At 41.6% G+C, this 17,784-nt stretch overlaps 1 protein-coding gene across 1 annotated transcript in view; it reads left to right on the forward strand.

Moving 5' to 3' along the window:
* Window positions 1-500: 500 nt before the first annotated feature.
* Window positions 501-17,784, forward strand: part of LOC110219997 (uncharacterized) — a 51,828-nt gene continuing 34,544 nt past the window's right edge. The window contains 4 exon segments of the mRNA XM_021003837.2: window positions 501-575; window positions 1,544-1,635; window positions 5,791-5,917; window positions 6,500-6,595. Coding sequence (XP_020859496.2) covers window positions 1,603-1,635; window positions 5,791-5,917; window positions 6,500-6,595 — 256 coding nt within the window. The 5' untranslated portion in view covers window positions 501-575; window positions 1,544-1,602.

The following is a 17,784-nucleotide window of genomic DNA, read 5'->3' on the forward strand; positions in this document are numbered from 1 at the left end:
TCTCTGGAGTCAGGTACTGTCTTGCTTTTGGGTTTGTATCCCCATTGATTAGTTACAACCTTTCTGGTCTCTAGGCCACTCCCCATGATTACAAGTTGACCTACCCTGGTAAAGGGGGTTCTTCATTCAAGAGGTCCCTATCTTCTATCCTTAGAGCTAAGCACTTAATGTTTTTTCATTCATTCCGCAAATTCATGAAACTGTCTTAGAAAAAAAGAGATACAACACAAACTGCAGGAAGGGGGGGAAGCGGCTCTACTCTCACGTCCAAGTATGTGCGGGAAAGATCCAAATGCCGGCCGTAGTAGACAGGGTTCAAGACGCACCACTCCTCAGCCAGAGACTCCTCCGTCGATTACCTAATCCACTGGGCAGTGCGCCTGCTCAGAAGAAACCTCTGGACTCCGGTTTCCCCAAGCCTTCCAGATGGGTAGCCAGACTCCATTTCCCAGAAGGACCTTGGAATCTGCCTGCGCCGCTCACGGCCCTTGAGCGCTCGAAGGATTCTGGGAGTCGTAGTTCCGCAGCTTGGTGCAGTGGGAGTTTCGCTATGCTTGAAGTAGGTGGTGGAACAGGTGAGTGAGGGCGCTCTCAGGGGTCCCTGCTCCTTATGTGGGCCTCAGGGGCAGGCCTAGATGTGTTGATGTACTGCGATAGGCCTGGGGTCTGAGCTACGTCTGCGTGCATGAGAGGGGGGAGGGGCTGTAACGGTCTGGCGGGGTTGCCACGGCACCTCTTGCGCCCCCTCCCCACTTCCCCACGGGTGAATGTGCGCGTTTCCTCCTCTCCATCCCCTTCCTGGCGCCTGCGCACTCCTGCCTCACTGCACTGGAGGTGGGGGCTTCCTTGGGGCTCCAGTACCGCGGACACCCCTCTTCTCTGGGCCGTTCCCCCAAACCTGGTGGGCCTGGAGCACAGGTGAGCGGCCTGGACGTGACCCGGCAGGCGCTAGATGGAGGTGCCCGTGTGAGCCCCACCTTAAGTCTACATCAAGAGAGCTGGAGGCTCCGGGCGTGGAGCAACAGCCTTCGGCATCTGCGAGCTGGCGTTCAAAGCCCTTCTTGGACGCTTAGTAGCAGTGTGACCCTGGGCCAGTCACCGACCCTCTCCCAGCCTTTTTCTTGGACGCTTAGTAGCTGTGTGACCCTGGGCCAATCAGCAAATGAAGATAATAGTAGCACCTCCCTCGGCGGGGATGTTGCAGGGATGAAATGCGTTAACAGATGTCAAGTCTCTGCAATCTTTAAACAGCCACATAAATGCGTTATTGTTATTTTTTCCACACCAACCATGCCACGCTTGGGCTTTTGACTGGGAGTCACAGGTTCCCCCTTTCTCTTGGGTGGACTGTTTCTCCTCCAGTTATTTTTCTCTTTGTTTCCTTCTGCTTTAAAGTACGTGTGTTCGCACTCCCGTGCACAAGGTTCCAACACATTTCTTAGTTGGCTTTGAGCATGGCTAAGCCCTTTGGCATCCTTACTGGTCCCAAGTCACCTGAAGTCTTTCCGTGATTGTTCCTCACGATTTCTTTCTCATCCCGTAGCTCTACGTTGGCATGATTCGGCCCTTCATTAAGAAAGGTGAATAGAAGAGGAGGAGGCAATGACTTCTGTGTTTCGGAAGGCCAGGGGCCAGGTGAGATATGGTTTCTTCCCTCCCTCCTGAAATGCTGTCTTTCCTCAAGGACGGATGTATTTCTTTTCTTTGCTCTTGGACTTTCCTGGTTAACTATGTCTTATTCAGGGACCTGAGCATAGATTACTCTCCTCAGAAGACTGTGAATGAGTTGGAGTTCAGAAATCTTACAGGTCCTCAGAACTCAAACGAGTTCGGCAATCTAACTCCTTTATTTAATACAGGACGATGCACTTGAGAATGAATTTCTTTCCAGGACTTTTCCAGTATCTTTAAAGGAAGCCCTCTCTCTTGACCTAATGTCCTCATAGAAAGAAGCCCAGAATTTCTTATATTCAGTGGGATGTCAGAGCGACCTAGTTCACATAGTATGCAAACTAGAATTCCATCGATAACATGGCATTCTGGAGTTTGGGATGACCAGTGCTTTTTAAAATGTTCTCATTTATTTATTTTTTTTTTACAAGCATTATTATCTCTATCTCTCACCACCTCCTTTGAATATTGCTTTTCCTCATGCCTTCTATGGTCAATCACTTGCCTACTTAATATTCTTTGTATTCAACAGTCTCTCTTGTCTCTCTGCCTCTGCACAGATTGTCCACCTTTCCCATAATATGCTCTCCTTCACTTCCATATCCCTGGCTGCCTTCAGAGCATAGCATGGAGCCAGCCACATTGTTTGGTGCTTTCCTCCCACAAATATCCTCATATTTACTCAGTATGTTCTATGTATCTCTGTCTCCATCTTCTCCATATATATCTATCTATCTACACATACGTGTATATGTACTGTTTCACCTCAGTAGATTACAAGTTCCATTAGGGTAAACACCATTTGATTTTTGTCTTTATATGCCCAGTGCTTGGCACATAATAGGTGCTAAATAAATTTAGGGGGAGGGCAACTAGGTAACGCAGTAGATAGAGTGCCCGGCTTAAAGATTATGGGGAGAAGCTGTGGCCACTTGAATTCTTTCTTTCTGGTTGCTTACAGTATTTTTTCCTTGACTTGAAAACCCTGGATTTTGGCTATGATATTCCTGGGAGTTTTCATTTTGGAGTTTCTTTCAGAAGATGACAGATGGCTCCTTTCTCTTTCCATTTTGCCCCTTGGTTCTATTAGATTCAAGTAGTTTTCTTTTAAAATTTATTGAAATAAAATGTCTAAGTTCTTTTTTTTTTGTCATGGCATTCAAACAGTCTGATGATTATTAATTTTTTCCTCTAGATCTGTTTTCCAGGTCAGTTGTTTTTGCTATAAGATACAGTTTCTTCTTAGATTTTCTTCTATTTCTTCAGTCTTTTGACTTCGTTTTAATATCTCTTGTTGTCTCATGAAGTTATTGACTCCTATTTTGTTCATTCTAATTTTTAGGGAGTTCGTTGTTTGGGTGAAGTTTTATACCTCCTGTGCCAAGTTTTTAATTCCCTTTTTAATACTTTCTTCCATGACTCTTATTTATTTTCCATTTTTCCCCCTCCAATGCTCTCATCTCATTTCTAAAAATATTTTTAAACTTTTTTTTCATCTCTTGTAGGAGTTCTAGCTGACATTATTTCTCTCCAAGGCTATACTTGTAATAATAGTGATAATAATAACAATAGTATTTATTTAGCAACTACCATATGCTAGGCACTGTGGTAAGTGCTTCACAAATATCTCATTTTTATCCTCACCATAACCCTGAGAGGTAGATGCTATTGTTATCCTCATTTTACATTTGAGGAAACTGAGGCAAACTGAGATTAAATGACTTGTGCAGGGTCACATAGGTAGTAAATATCCAAGGCTGAATTTTAACTCAGATTTTCCTGACTCTGGACCCAGTGCTCCGTCTGCTGCATCACTTAGCTGTGTCAAGATGTAGATGTTTTGGAATCATCCTCTTCTTCTGTGTTTGTGCCTTGAGCTTCCTCGCTTAATAGCTTTTTATGGTGGGATTCTTCTTTGGTTTGCTCATTCTTCCAGACAGCTTCCTGACTTTGGATTTGGTGTCAGGGCTGGGCTCTGCTCATTTCTGGAGAGAAATTGTTGCTTTCTTGGGGTATTCAATCTCATGTTATTCTAGGATCTCAGGGATAACTTGGGCACCTGCAAGTTTCCAGCACTCCAAAAGTAGTCTGATCTGGGGCAAAGACTGATTGCGGCCCCTTGATCTGAGCTCTACAAGGTCCTGATCTGGGTCTGGGTCTGACCAAGAGTGGACTGAGGCTGGACTCAGCCACTTCAGCCAGCTGGAAAGCTCTGTTTGGTTTAGAATGAAAGAACTGTAGGTCCCCCTTTGGTCTTAGATTTCTGTCTTAGTTATTAATACCTCAGCATACAGAGCTAGGTGCGGGAACTGAGACCTCCACTCCTGGGGTCTGAGCCAAACCAGTGCTGCTTACTTCTGAACTTCGCCCTTCTCTGTACACTGCCCAGGGCTTCCCAACCCAGGAATGCCGCCTCTAAGTGCAGGTCCCCTTCATAGTCCTCCCTGGATCCATGATAAGATCTGGATAGTGAGTGACAGAGCTCCCAGCTAGCATCTGTCCCCTTTTCAGTGCCCTGGTACGGAGCTGGGTCCTCCTCTTCCCTGATGTTCAGCCTGTCCCTGGGTACGGGAGTGTCCTGAGCACAGGACACCCCTGGCCTGACTCCACCCCCACTATCCCTAGACCACTCTGTCTCTCTCCCTATGCCAACCGGTGCTGGATAAGTGACTCATTGTGACTTTTTTTGCATTTTCCCATTGGAACTCGGCCTAGTGCATTTTCTAAGTCTCTTTGGATTTTTGTGGAGGGTAGCTCAGCTGCACTACTTCTAGCTACTCCATCCCCTTGGCTTTGCATCCAAGTATGAAGATGTTAGAGGCAAAGCACTCATTATCTCTGACCTAAAGCCGTCCCTGATCCCACTGATCCCCTCCCTTCATGCCCTAGTTAGCAACAACACTTCCTCCCTTGGACATTATAAAGTATTTGCTTTGTACCTCTCTTGTATTCGTCTTGTGTTTCATTTTATATGTTAGTTATTTGTGCAGATGTCATTCCATGTAATATATGGTGAAGTATATGAGGGCAGGGATGACACTTTATCTTTTTACCCCATCAAGGATCTGTCTCATTGCTCTTTGTATATAGTATGTAGTATAGGTACTTTAAGATGTTTGTGTAATTAGCAGCCAGAGAATTCTGTGCTGGGGGAGTCTGACTTGGGAAAACAATGGTTTGGGTGAGAGATCTGGGTCACATTAGTGGCAGGAGTTGGAGAAAACCACCACCTTAAATACATGACTTTTTTCCTGTTGAATTCTGCTCCTAACTCAGTGACCAGGAATGGAGCATTGTGGCTCTCTCTGTTGATCCATTTAAAAATTAATGTGTATAATATGATTGTTGATGTCAGAGCTGTTTTCTAAATTCTGATTTCTTTTTTTTTTAATTAATTAATTTTTAGTTTCCAACAATCACTTTTATAAGCTTTTGAGTTTTAAATTTTCTTCCTTTTCCTCCCCGCCTCCTTCCCCAAGGTGACATGCAATCTGGTATAAATTCTACATATACATTCCTATTAAACATATTTTCACATTAGTCATGTTGTAAAGAAGAATTAAATATAATTTCTAATAAAATGAGGTATGTTGATTATACAGCAGCTAGGTGGTGCCATAGTGCCAGGTCTGGAGTCAGGAAGACTTCTCCGCTGAGTTCAAATCTGGTCTCAGACATTTACTAGCTGTGTGACCCTGGGCAAGTCACTTAACCTTGTTTGCCTCAGTTTCCTCATCTGTAAAATGAGCTGGAGAAGGGAGTGGCAAACCACTCCAGTATCTTTACCAAGAAAACCTCAAATGGGCTTATGAATATTCGGACTCAACTGTGATTGACTGAACAACAATGTTGATTATATTTGTGCTTGAGTAGGGAGTAATGGCTGCCTTGGGGCACACTTTGAGAAATGGTTTGTAAGGGTGAAATTGAACAGTCAGGTAAAACTTTACGTGTTGCTGAAGCACAAAGTGAATGAGTTCTCAGTAAATATTTAGTGTAGAATATTCAAAATACTCGTCACCACGAAGTCCAGAGCCAGTACCTATTGTCAACTTCACTTCTCCTTGACAGTCTATATATTGGGTGGTCTTTGGTTGAAAAGAAATGCATTTGTTTCAGAAATCATTGACATTCAAGGATGTGGCTGTTGACTTCACCCAGGAGGAGTGGAAGCAGCTGAACCCTGCCCAGAGGGACCTGTACAGGGATGTGATGCTGGAGAACTATAGGAACCTGGCTTTACTTGGTGAGGAAGCCTTCTCCTTGCAAATCAGGTTCTGTCCATTGGGGTGTCTCCATTCTTATTTGCTAAAGCCTATGGTGTATCTGAATCATTTACAAGAGACTTGGCTTGATTTTTAAAGATGTTCAGTTATGGGTAACATCAGGGGATTCCTAGATCTTTGGGGTCAAGAGGCAGGATGTTTCTGCTTCCTGGCCCCAAGTGGCAAGTCTTTTCTTTCCTAAATTTGAAACTTAGAGCTTTATTCTACCAATCCTGAGTCAGCACTTTCCCCACTTTCCATTTGCCCCAGGCTAAAGCTTACTCTGCAATGTCCCAGTGCTTATACCCTGAAGATAAGAAAGTTCCCATCTTCTTCACAGGTCAAGCAGCATGTTTCTTCTGGGGCCAAGTCAACTTTGACCCCCACTCCCCTCCTGCCATGCTTTCTGTGAAGTGCGATTGAGAACATATCTCAGAGGTCCTTAGAAGTTCATTTGGTCTTTTCCTAAAATACTTTTTTTTATTGCAGAAGAAAAGACCCTAGGATTGTATGGTGAGACAGCTCAATCCTCAACCCTTTCCCATTTCTTTCCCCATGAGCAGGCCTCCTTGTTTTTCAACCAGATGTGATCCATCATTTGGAGAATGGCGAAGTACCATGGACGCCAGAGGGAGAGGGCTCAAAAAGCTCTTGTTCAGGTGAGTGAGTGGCAGCCAAGCTGACGAGAGATGTTGAAGGAAACAGCCCCGCTCTTCAGTCATGGGAGAGTCCCTTCTAGAGACTGGAGAGCAGCAATGTCACCCAAATAGAAGGGGAGACCACCAATCCCTTCCTAAAGATCGCTGCAGACCACATATTGACTCAACTTTAAGATGTATGCTATCTTTATCTTTACTTACTTGGTTAACTATTTCTCAATTACATTTTAATCTGGTTCAGGCCACACTTGGGATTGTTGAGGGCTGACACCTCTGTTATAGAGGATCCTGTTGGCCCAGTGTTTCCCTGGGGACTTTGGAGAAGGGACTAGGCAAGTGTGACCTCTAATGTGTGACTTCATTAATATACACTCATATTTCTCTTTAGTAAAACTCTTTCCCGATATGTCTCCCCACATTTTCCTCCATTCTCCAGCCTTCCCTTTTGCATAGTTATTTCCTTCTTTGATTTCCTTCTTTTCTTTAGTCTTTCATTCATTTGAATTTACCAGCATTTATTATATTCCTTCTCTGTGTAAGGTATTGTTTTCTATCTCTTCCTCCTCTCAGGCTCCTTTCCTTTTCCTTTCAAATACATAGGTGTAACCTGCTTTGTTTGTTTTCCAAAAGAAAAGAAAAAGAAACACCTTTGCTTGACCCTTTTCTCACATGGTTAGTAAGTGCCAGAATCAAGAATCCTACCCAGCTGTTCTGACTTCTAGCTTAGGGACTTTCCCCAAAGTCACACCAAAAGTAAGTGGAAGAGCTGAGATTTGAACCCAGGTCTTCTGACCTCATGATCTTCTATAACCTTTTCATAGTATTTGGCAAATTTTTATCCTTCATGACATTGTCTCCTTTCCATTTGAGACATTGTCCTTTTGATCTTACCTCTTGAATTGTTTCATTCTTACTTTTTAAAATTGGCTTCCCAGTCTCCCAAATCTTCACTCCGAAGTTCTGCCCATTTCTGTGACTGTCTTTGCCCCTCTGTTCTTATCTTTATGCTTCTTCAGACAAGTTATCTATCCTCAAGTCTTTTATTATTCCTTCTATACTCAGGATTCCCAAATTCATATCTTTAGCCTGGACTTCATTCATTGGCATTTAGTTCTTTGTGTTTGCCTACAAGGCATGTCTATTTGGATGACTTCCTTTCTCTGCAAACACAGTATTTCCCAAAGGTCACCCCTGAGGCCTCACACCCATTAGAGAGGTATCTACCCCAAGCATGAGAAGACTTCCCCTTCAGGATCGGCAGGATGTTTGTTCTAGTAGCCCTGAAGGCAACTGAAGCAGAGGCTGTGGGGCACCTAGAGCTTGGTCAGACATCAAAGACACCAAGATTATCCACTTCATCCTGAGCCATAATTAGTCATCTTGACTTCTGTCTTGCCACTGGACTTCCATGACTCTGGAAGAGAAAGTGAGGTGGATGACTTTGTGCACCTCTGCCTCACTTAAATCCAATTCACTCCCAAGTCAAGACATCACCCCATGATATCATTGGTCCTCTTTGAAAATGAAAGACAAACATTTCTCAAACCAAACTTGTCTACCGCAAACATGTCTCCCTCCTGAATTTCCTCATTTCTAGCCAAAGGACTATTATTTTTCCAAGCTACAAAACTTATTCACCCCCCTTTTCTCATTAGTTATTGCATCCATTTGTTTGATCCCCTGCTATGCCCTCTGAACTCACTTATTATCTATTCCTATGGCATCAGCGCTCTCCAAACCCCCATCTTCTTGTAGCCCATATGCGGTATGGCACCAAACCCCTGTTTTTCCTTCATTCAGCTAGCTCAGATCATCCAACTTGCACTCCCTCTGGCAAATCAATATTTTCCCAGATGAAGGCAGGCCTGCTGTTAAAATTCACTCTCAGGATCCTAGGGGGTAATGCTGATGGGGGTAATAGACTCCTCCTACACATAACTATAGGGAATATGCCCCCCAATACCGTGCTTTCTATTCAACAAATCAGCCAAGAGGACACAGTTAATTCTTTACCAGAAGCATTTACTAGATGAAAGGTAAATCAGGAAAATTAAACATAACCTTCCAGCCATAAACCCGGGCGACACTCTCACAACGATGCCCTTAGCGACTGTGGGGACAAGTAGGCACAAACTTACAGAATCAGAGGTAGTTGCGTATGAGTAAGGGATGCCTGTGTCCAGAGCAACTCATGACTCTGAACCATGGGCCACGTTGTCCTTTTTCTCTTTCGGATTCTCAGCTCTGCAGTCTGCTTATGGGTAGAACTGTTCCTCTTTGGGGCCTCTCGGCTCTCCTGCTGGTTAGGGCTCTTCTTCTGCCAGAGCAATGTTGAACTCTCTCAGCTAAACAGAAACCCTAAACTTGGGATCTGCACAACCTTTCCTGGTCCACTCCCTTGCCTAGGCTCTGAGGCATTTCTACATGTAAGACATGTGGATGGAGGAGCAGGGAAAGGTAGAACCTTGATCTTCTACACAGCAAAAATTTCCCCACCAGTCAGCTCTTCTAAGCCTCCAGTGACAGTGCAGGAGGTCTGCCCTTGACCAACCCTACTCCAAAGCAGGGTCTCATGTGAAATGGCCCCCTCTATCTTACGGTGAGGAATCAAAATCATCATTTTTGTCAGCCAAGTCACAGAGAAACAAAGTAGTCATCAGAGAAATCGTTCTAGTAATCCAAGTTTTTCCTACTTTCAGTGTTAGAGTCCCCACCAGTTGTATATATATAAATTAGTTGTTAGGAAAAAGGATATTTCAGCCATCTTTACTCCGAATGAGTGTCTTTCTCTATGGGCTGCTTTTTCCATGTTTCTCATGCAGCATTTTGTAAGGACACAAGATTAGTAGGGAACAGACTATTTTGCCAGCTGCACCAATTCTAAAACCAGATGTAAGGGGGGCTGATCTGTTTTGCCCCAGTATGACAATTATAGGGATATAGACCCTCCAAGACAATATTGAGATACTGAAGAAAGAGGGGCCCAAGCCAGCTTGGTAGTAAATATATGTATATTTTACTATAATTAATTAGGTTGTTTAAGGGCATTTACTCATGAGGCACAGCCCTTGGCAGTAGGAGGACAGAATGGTGTGATGGATTCCCACACCAATCCCACATCAGGCCAGGTATTATATAGAAACAGAAACTGAACAACGAAGGCGTATAGCCAGGGGTGGTCCAGGGTCCCGTGCAAGTGTCCCATGAGATGGTTGGAGCTTCTTCTGCTGTTTACATTTACTGCAGGTAGTTTATGTTCTTTTTTGTGGAGTCATAAGTCACGTTCCCACTCTAGCTACTATTGTACACAGTTTTGTTGCCCACTCAGCAAAAGGTAACATTTTACATGCTCAGATGAGTCATTCATCCATGCAACAAGCACCTACTGTGTGCCAGGCACTGTGCTAGCTATATAAAAACGTGGTATCTCTTCCTTCAGGCTCTTCTGTGTAGTATTGTGCTCTGTTCTGGGCATCAGATTTTAGGAGGAACACTGATAAGCTAGGGCGTGTCCAGAGGAAGCCGACTAGAATGGTAAAGGGCCTCCCATGCATGTCATAGAAAGATCAGATGGAGGAAGAAGGGGTGTTTAGTCACCACTAAACAGATTCATTTTGAGAGAGACAGGACATGATAACTGGTTTCCAGTACCTTCTTTTCCTTGTTGGTAAAGGACAAAAATAAGAAGGTGGGGAAACTGAGGCACGTTTAGGTTTGATGTAAGGAAAATGTTCTTAACAGAGCTTCTCCCAAAGTGAAAAAGGTTCCCTCTGGAGAAAGTGACTTCTTTATCACCGGAGGTCCTAGAGCAAAAATGGGATGACTATTTGTTGTTGTTGTTCAGTTGTATGCAACTATTTGTGACCCCACTTGGGGTTTTCTTGGCAGAGATACTGGAGTGCTTACCATTCCTTCTGCAGCTCATTTTACAATTGAGGAAACTGAGGCAAACAGGGTGAAGTGACTTGCCCAGGGTCACACAGCTAGTAAGTGTCTGAGGCCAGATCTGAACTCAGGAAGAGGAGTGTTCCTAACTCCAGGCCCTGAACTCTGTCTGATTTGACACCTAAATGCCCCCAGCCATTTGTTGAATATGTTGCAAAAGGGATTCTTAATTAGGTATGAGTTGAACTATTTGGACTGTAAGATCTCTTTCAGTTTAGAGATTCTGTAATACTCTGCCAGGCTATTCTCCCTGATGATAATAGCTGCTGAGATTTATGTAGCACTTTAAGATCTGAAAGGTGCTTAACAAATATTCTTTCTTTACAACAGTACTATGAAATAAGTGCCAGTATTATTCCCAATTTACAGATGAGAAAACTGAGGTGGACACAGGTTAATTGACTTATTCATGGTCACTCAGTGAAGTGCTTAAGGCAGGATTCAAACCCAAGTCTGTCTCTGAGTCTAGCCCTTTGCTACTCTTTTCTTTATTTTTCATAATATTTTGTTTTCTCAATTACATGTAAAGATAACTTTTAACATTCATTTAAAATTTTTTTGTGTTCTGAATTTTTTCCTTCCCTCCCTTCCCTTCCTCCCAAGGTGATTAGCAATTTGATATAGGTTATACATGTGCAGTCATGCAAGACATATTTCCATATTAGTCATGTTATGAAAGAAGACAGATCAGAAAGAAAAAAACAAAACAAAACAAGCATTCCTTTCTTTAAAAAAAGTTTTATTTAGATTTTCTTTTTTAAGCATCATTGTCATGTCCCAATGAATTCCCTTTACCCTCAGTGCTCAATAGCACCTTCCCTTGTGACAAGTATTATCATGTAACAAACCAACACATTGGTCATATCTGAAAAGCATCTGTCTTCTGTACCTCTGGCTCATTATCAGTTTACCAATAGGAGGGTAGTATGGTTCCCCACTAAAGTTCTTGGAAGTCACCGCTGGTCACTGCAGGATCAGACTTCTGAATTCTCTCAGTGTTGTTTCGCTTTACATTATGATATCTAAATAATAATAATTTCAGAAACTGTTTTTTGGTTCCACTTGCTTTGTTCTGAAAGAGAAGACATAATGAAATATCTCTGAATTCTTCATAGCTGTCATTTTTTTACAGTATATAGTATTCCATTACATTCATATAATGCAGTTTGTTCAGGTGTTCTCTAAAAAATAAGAACCCACTTTCCTTCCAGTTCTTTGTTACTACAAAAAAAATATTGCCACGAGTATTTTGTTTATGCAGGATCTTCCCCTCTGACCTTCTTGAGATATTAGTAGGGCTGTCAATCAATAAACATTTATTAAGCACGTACTGTGTGCCAGGCCCTGCAGTAAGTACTATGGAAGGATTAAAGAGGATGAACAGTTAGGGGTAGCTAAGTGACGCAGTGGATAGAGCACTGGCCCTGTAGTCAGGGGACCTGAGTTCAAATCTGGCCTCAGACATATCACACTCACTAGCTGTGTGAATCTGGGCAAGTCATTTAGCCCCAATTGCCTCACCAAAAAAAAAAAAAAATATATATATATATATATATATATCTATCTGTGTGTGTGTGTGTGTGTGTGTATTTTTATATGGTTTTGAAAAAAAGAGTATCAACAGTTTAGTGACCTTTTTAGTATAATTTTAAATTGTTTTCAGCACCTTCCAAAATTTTTTCTTCAAGAGCCTTACTCAGAAATCTACAGTGACCTCTTTTTGTCTACTGTGTCTGGTCGAAATGAGTCTGTTTCACTTTCATGGTCCTTAGTCTGTCTCAGACTGCCTCTCCATACTTTTCTTCCCAACATTCTGAATTCTGCTCCAGCCCTGTTCTTGCTTTGTATGCCCACCCATACATACTACATTTTTTTTCTTTCCATGCTTTGCCCCTCCCCCTTTGAAATGACATCTGCTCGTTTTCTGGGCTCATCCTTTCTACTCTGTCCCTTGATTTTGTAGTAGTGCTTGACAAAGATCCTGTAGCTACGCTCCAAAAGCAGCATTAGCAACTATACTTCCTTCTATTAATACCTTGGAAACTCAGCCTTTTCCTTGTCCCAATACAGGCAAAAAAAAATGTACTGAACTGCAAGGCTCCCAGTAGCTGAAGTAAATGTACTTCTTTGTGAGAAGGAAAGATGTAGGATTAGTCCAGTTTATTGCTACTGTCTTTATTAATTATGATATCAATTAATTTCAATTAATTTTATCAAACTATTATTAATTAATTTTATTAAACTATTTAATTTTAATTAAAATAATTTCATTTACAATTCACTTTAATTACTTGATTATTGTACTTATTAATAGAAGTTATCCATATTTACATGGTGACTAAGGTATGTAAAGCAGTCTCCTCACAACAGCCACATGAATACCATAATATGAATCTTCTTTCTCCCCGTTTTCTTGATGGTGAAATTAAGGCTTAATCTGAGTGCAATGATTTATCATGGTCACACATCTAGTAAATTGGAGCTTAGATCCAGACTTTGTGACATGATGATCAGTACTGGTTCACCTATGCCAACTTCTTTGTTTAATTTGTTTTTCTCTTTAAAAATGTATTTGTATGTTTTATTCTATTCCATTTGTATGCTGTTATTTGTTTAGACATTCTTTCATTTATAGGGAGTGGCTGAACTCCATTGGTTTCCAGTTCTTTGCCACTACAAAAACAAAAACAAAAAACAAAAAACCCTGCTATAAATACTTTTGTACTTACAGGATCATTTCCTGTTTCTTCAATCTCCTTGGATTATAGGCCGGAAGTGATCTCCTTACGTCAACGGGTATGCATGGCTTGGTGACTCTGGGGGCATAATTCCAAATTGCTTTCCAGAATGACCACACCAATTTATAGCTCATCCAGCTATGTGTTAATGTGCTTGTTTTCCCACATTCCATGCATTGTAATCTGTGCTCCATTTCCATCATCCCCCATTTTTGCAAAGAAGGGAGGGAAGGAAGAAAACAAGCATTTATTGAATACTCACTGTGTGTTAAGTACTGTGCTAAGCACTTTAGAAGTATTACCTCTTTTGATCCTTACAACAACTCTGAGAGCTAGGTGCTATTATTTTCCCCATTTAAAGAAACTGAGGCAGACAAGTTAAATGACTTGCCTAGGCATACATCTAGTAAGTGTCTGAGGTGGGATTTGAACATAGGCCTTCCTGGCCCTATCCAGTGAGCCACTTAACTGCCTCTAAGAGAATGTGCAAGCTAGATAATTATAAGCTTTTTTTCAAATTTAAATTGTTTTTATTCTGAACTTAAATGCTCCCCCCAAAAGATCATTTTCATATACAAAGCAGAACACAAGAGAATTTTTCTATAAAACTGTGAATCTCTATCTCAAACCTTTTGTTTTTCAGAAAGTACTTAATAAAGTCTATATTACTTTCAAAACTGTCCTGCTTGTCTGTGTTTCAGTAGTCTTTTTTTTTTTTTGGCATCACTGTTACCAATTCTTTTCTTTCCTTCTCGCAATTGGAAACCGAAAGGAAACAAAGAATGCCTTGTAATGTCTAAACATAGTCAAGTAAAACAAATCTGTGTGCTGTCCATGTCCAAAAATGTGTCTTTCCACACCTTGTATTTATCACTTCTCTGTCTGGAGGTGGGCAACATGTTTCATCATGGATCCTCTGGAGATGCAGCTGGTCAATGAACTGATTGCAGTCAGCAACATCTTCACAGTGTTGTCTTTGTATAGATTATTTTTCTGGTTTGACTTACCTACTCTATATCTGTTCATACTACCTGGTATTCTCTGATATTGTCTCTTTTGTCATTTCTAAAGGTGCAATAATTTCTGTGACATCCATATACCATGACTTGTTTAGCCATTCCTCAGTTGTCCAAGAGGCAATCTAAAGCACCCCCTTATTACCTTCCAGTTTCTTGCTGACCTCGTGCAGTTCTGGCGTGGAAGACGGTGACTACTGTAGTGTTTCCACTAGATTTCTTGATCATTATTCAGTCTAGTGTAAAATTCAGGGTTTTGCTGGAGTAGGTATGTGGGAACTACGCTATCTGCCTCCCATTCAAATAGCCATCTTGGCAGGAAGTCCATCCTTGATTCTTATCATTTTACAGTATTCAGTTTCAGTGGTTCTGATGTTCTTTCCGTCTACATTGTTGCCATCTTCTATATTGTTTTCCTCATTCTGCTTACTTCAGTTTGCATCCATTCATGTAAATCTTCCCACGGTTCTCTGTATTCATCATTGTATGGCATCGTAATACTCTGTTTCATCCATATATGATTTGTTTAGCCAATCTCCAGGCAGTGGGAATCTACCCTTTTTACATTTTTTTTGGTGATAACAAGAAGTGCTGCTGTGAGTGTTTTGCTGTATGTAGTATTTGCTTTCTATCATTGGCCACCTTGGGGTTTATGCCTATCCATGTGATCTCTGGATTAATTTAATTTTCTCATAATTTTCAGGAATGATTCCATGTTGAATAAGAAGGATTTATTGTTAGAAAAAATAAGTTGAAAAGCCCTCTAGAGCCTTGGGCCTGTCTAGTCCAATCTGTACAAGAATCTGCATAGTATTGAATAGTATTGGCTACCCTGGCACTGTTTGAATGCTTTCAGTTCTGGAGCCATCCCTATTTTGTGAAATAACTAATTTACTTTTTAAACTACTCCTAAACATTAGAATGTTCTTGCTTCATATTGGGACAAAAATCTCTTTCTCTTTCACTCCTAACATTTGGTCCTACTAGAACTTGTAGATACTAGAGTGATTAGCATGATTAGAAGTGAGCCTTGCCAGTGAGGCCTTTTTGATGCAAGCAGAAATGATGAGAACAAGCTATATGGTCATCTTGTTAATCTGCTCCCTATTTTTTAGCATTGGTCAGGTCCTCGCATGAGTTCTGTAACCTGTTTGAGAAATGTGGAGAACTTAGGGAAGTCAAGAGGTTGGAAAAGATCGGGATTCACTGATTCTATAAAAGAAGACCTTGAGGTGTGACAACTGTCACCTTAGGATATTAAGGATTACACAGAAGATTTTGAAGATAGGAAGTGTTAGGTTAAATCATCTCTTGCCAGCCTATGTTACAGCACATTGTAAGAGACTCTCCCTTCCACCCCCTGGTACACTTGGAATGTATTCTTTTCATCTTTGCTATTTGGTAGCCTCTTTTTTTTTTTTTGAGGCTTAGCTTCACTTGATGCTTTAGAAAGTCAGTCAATAAACATAAGCATCTACTATGTACTGGGCACAGTACTAAGTGCTGGGAATGCAAAAACAGACAAAAGACAGCCCCTGCCCTCAAGGAGCTTACAGTCGAATGAGAGACCCCAGATATTAGTGATCTTTACCTCCTGTAATGTTCCTAGAGGTACAGGAACCTTTTGTTTTTATATTCACGTTCTCAGGTCCTGGCATAGAGAAGGGAGTTAACAGTTACTTGCTGAGTGAATGGATCTCTCCTTTACTTCCTTTATTCCCTTATAGTATACTTTACATAGGTTTACGTGGTTTCTCCCCAATAGAACATAAACTCCTTGAGGGCAGAGACTGCTTTTTTTCTTTACACTTTATTCCTGGACCATATTTTTATTTTTTATTTTATTTTGTGAGGCAGTTAGGGTTAAGTGACTTGCCCACGGTCACACAGCTAGTAAGTGTCAAGTGTCTCAGGCCAGATTTTTAACTCAAGTCCTCCTAACTCCAGGGCTGGTGATCTATCCCCGCACCACCTAGAACCATATTTTTACACATGATTTCACCATCTTCCCCTGTGTCCACCATTGCACTGAAGTTGGGTAGAGAAGTACTTGTGGATTTAATTTGGAGGGGCTTCTTGGTTTTCAGAGAATTTCTTTCTTTCTTTAACCTCTGCAACATGGTCACACAATTATTTGCATGTGTTATTTTGTTTTGGTTTATTTACATTTTTTGCAAATAGATTATTATGAGCACTGCAACATGAAATGCTGAAATGTCTCACGATGTAAGTTTCTTGTTTCCTTTGGATACATGATAAAGCTCAGCTCTGTCAGTTCCCTCTTTTTCCTTTCTCAGGAGAATGTGAGCCATTTCTCAGTGGCAGAGAAAACAAGCAGAATACAAGCGATCCTTTTCCCTCTCATTAGTGATCAGCCCATCTACGCCAAGAACGGGTCATTTTCTTTTTGTCATCTTCCTCATTTTTGTCCAATATATAACTTAAAAAATTTTAAAGCCCGGGTTTCCCTGTCTTGTCTACACAGAAAGTACAGGGGCTTTTCACAGGCCCCATCCCACTACTTATTGGTACTGGAGCTTGACCTGCTCAGCTTCAGACGTGGACCAGTTCACCCCTCCTTAGGCAGCCTGGTGGCCCCTTCTGGGGGCTCACCATATTGTTGCTGAACTTGGTGCAGACACCTGATCTGCACAGCTATTAAGAACTTGCAGGCTGAAGCAAGACACCAGCCTCAGTTTCTCCAGTAGCATGTGCTTCCATACCTGACTTGAATACCTTTGGAGTCATCCTTTTCTGTCCCTTTCAGCACAGTTTATTCCAATCATTAGCATTCTGAGAACTGTTCTCACTGGACCATGCCAGGGTATTATGTTTGTTCCTTGTTACCTGCCCTTAGTTCTGTCTCCTATACTAGTTGTTTTAAAATCTTAATTAGTTGGTGAGTTCCCTAGGCACCCAAAACAGCCCCTTTAGATAACTTCCCTTTTACTTCCTTATTGGAATTACTTCTTGTGCCTTTGGAATTTAATTCTTGATAGTTTCCATCCCTCGTGGCTTGCTTTCCCTTGTAGAATTTCAAATCAAGGGATCCTACCTATCTTTACTTTGAACTCTTTGAATTATGCTTTTCCAAAATCTGGTGTGCATGTCAGACTTTTGGTATTCTTCCTCTCTTTTGATTGGAGTAATTGCTTACCCCTGAGATTCCTGTCATTCCCACCCTAGCAACAAGTTTCTCCTTATTGTTGAGAATCAGATCCAGAATAGAATTACCCTTGTTAGTTCCTCCATTTTTTCAAAATTATCACTAAGCCACATCAAGAAATGATTGTATTAGCTTCTCTGTTTTTAGTAGTAGAGAAAGGAGGCTCCAGCATCTAAGATGTCCAGATGATGGTGTCTCCTGTCACCGTATCCTGCCTGTCTCTGCATCATTCTTCGGATCTGTTTCCCAAAGTCTTCATCTATTTCATTGTTATCTCTAGGTGGTCGGTAGTGTACTCTGATGACAATGTTGCTTCTGTTTCTG

Source organism: Phascolarctos cinereus, unplaced genomic scaffold, assembly GCF_003287225.1.
Source record: "Phascolarctos cinereus isolate Bilbo 61053 unplaced genomic scaffold, phaCin_HiC Scaffold_726;HRSCAF=1367, whole genome shotgun sequence".
NCBI lineage: Eukaryota > Metazoa > Chordata > Mammalia > Diprotodontia > Phascolarctidae > Phascolarctos > Phascolarctos cinereus.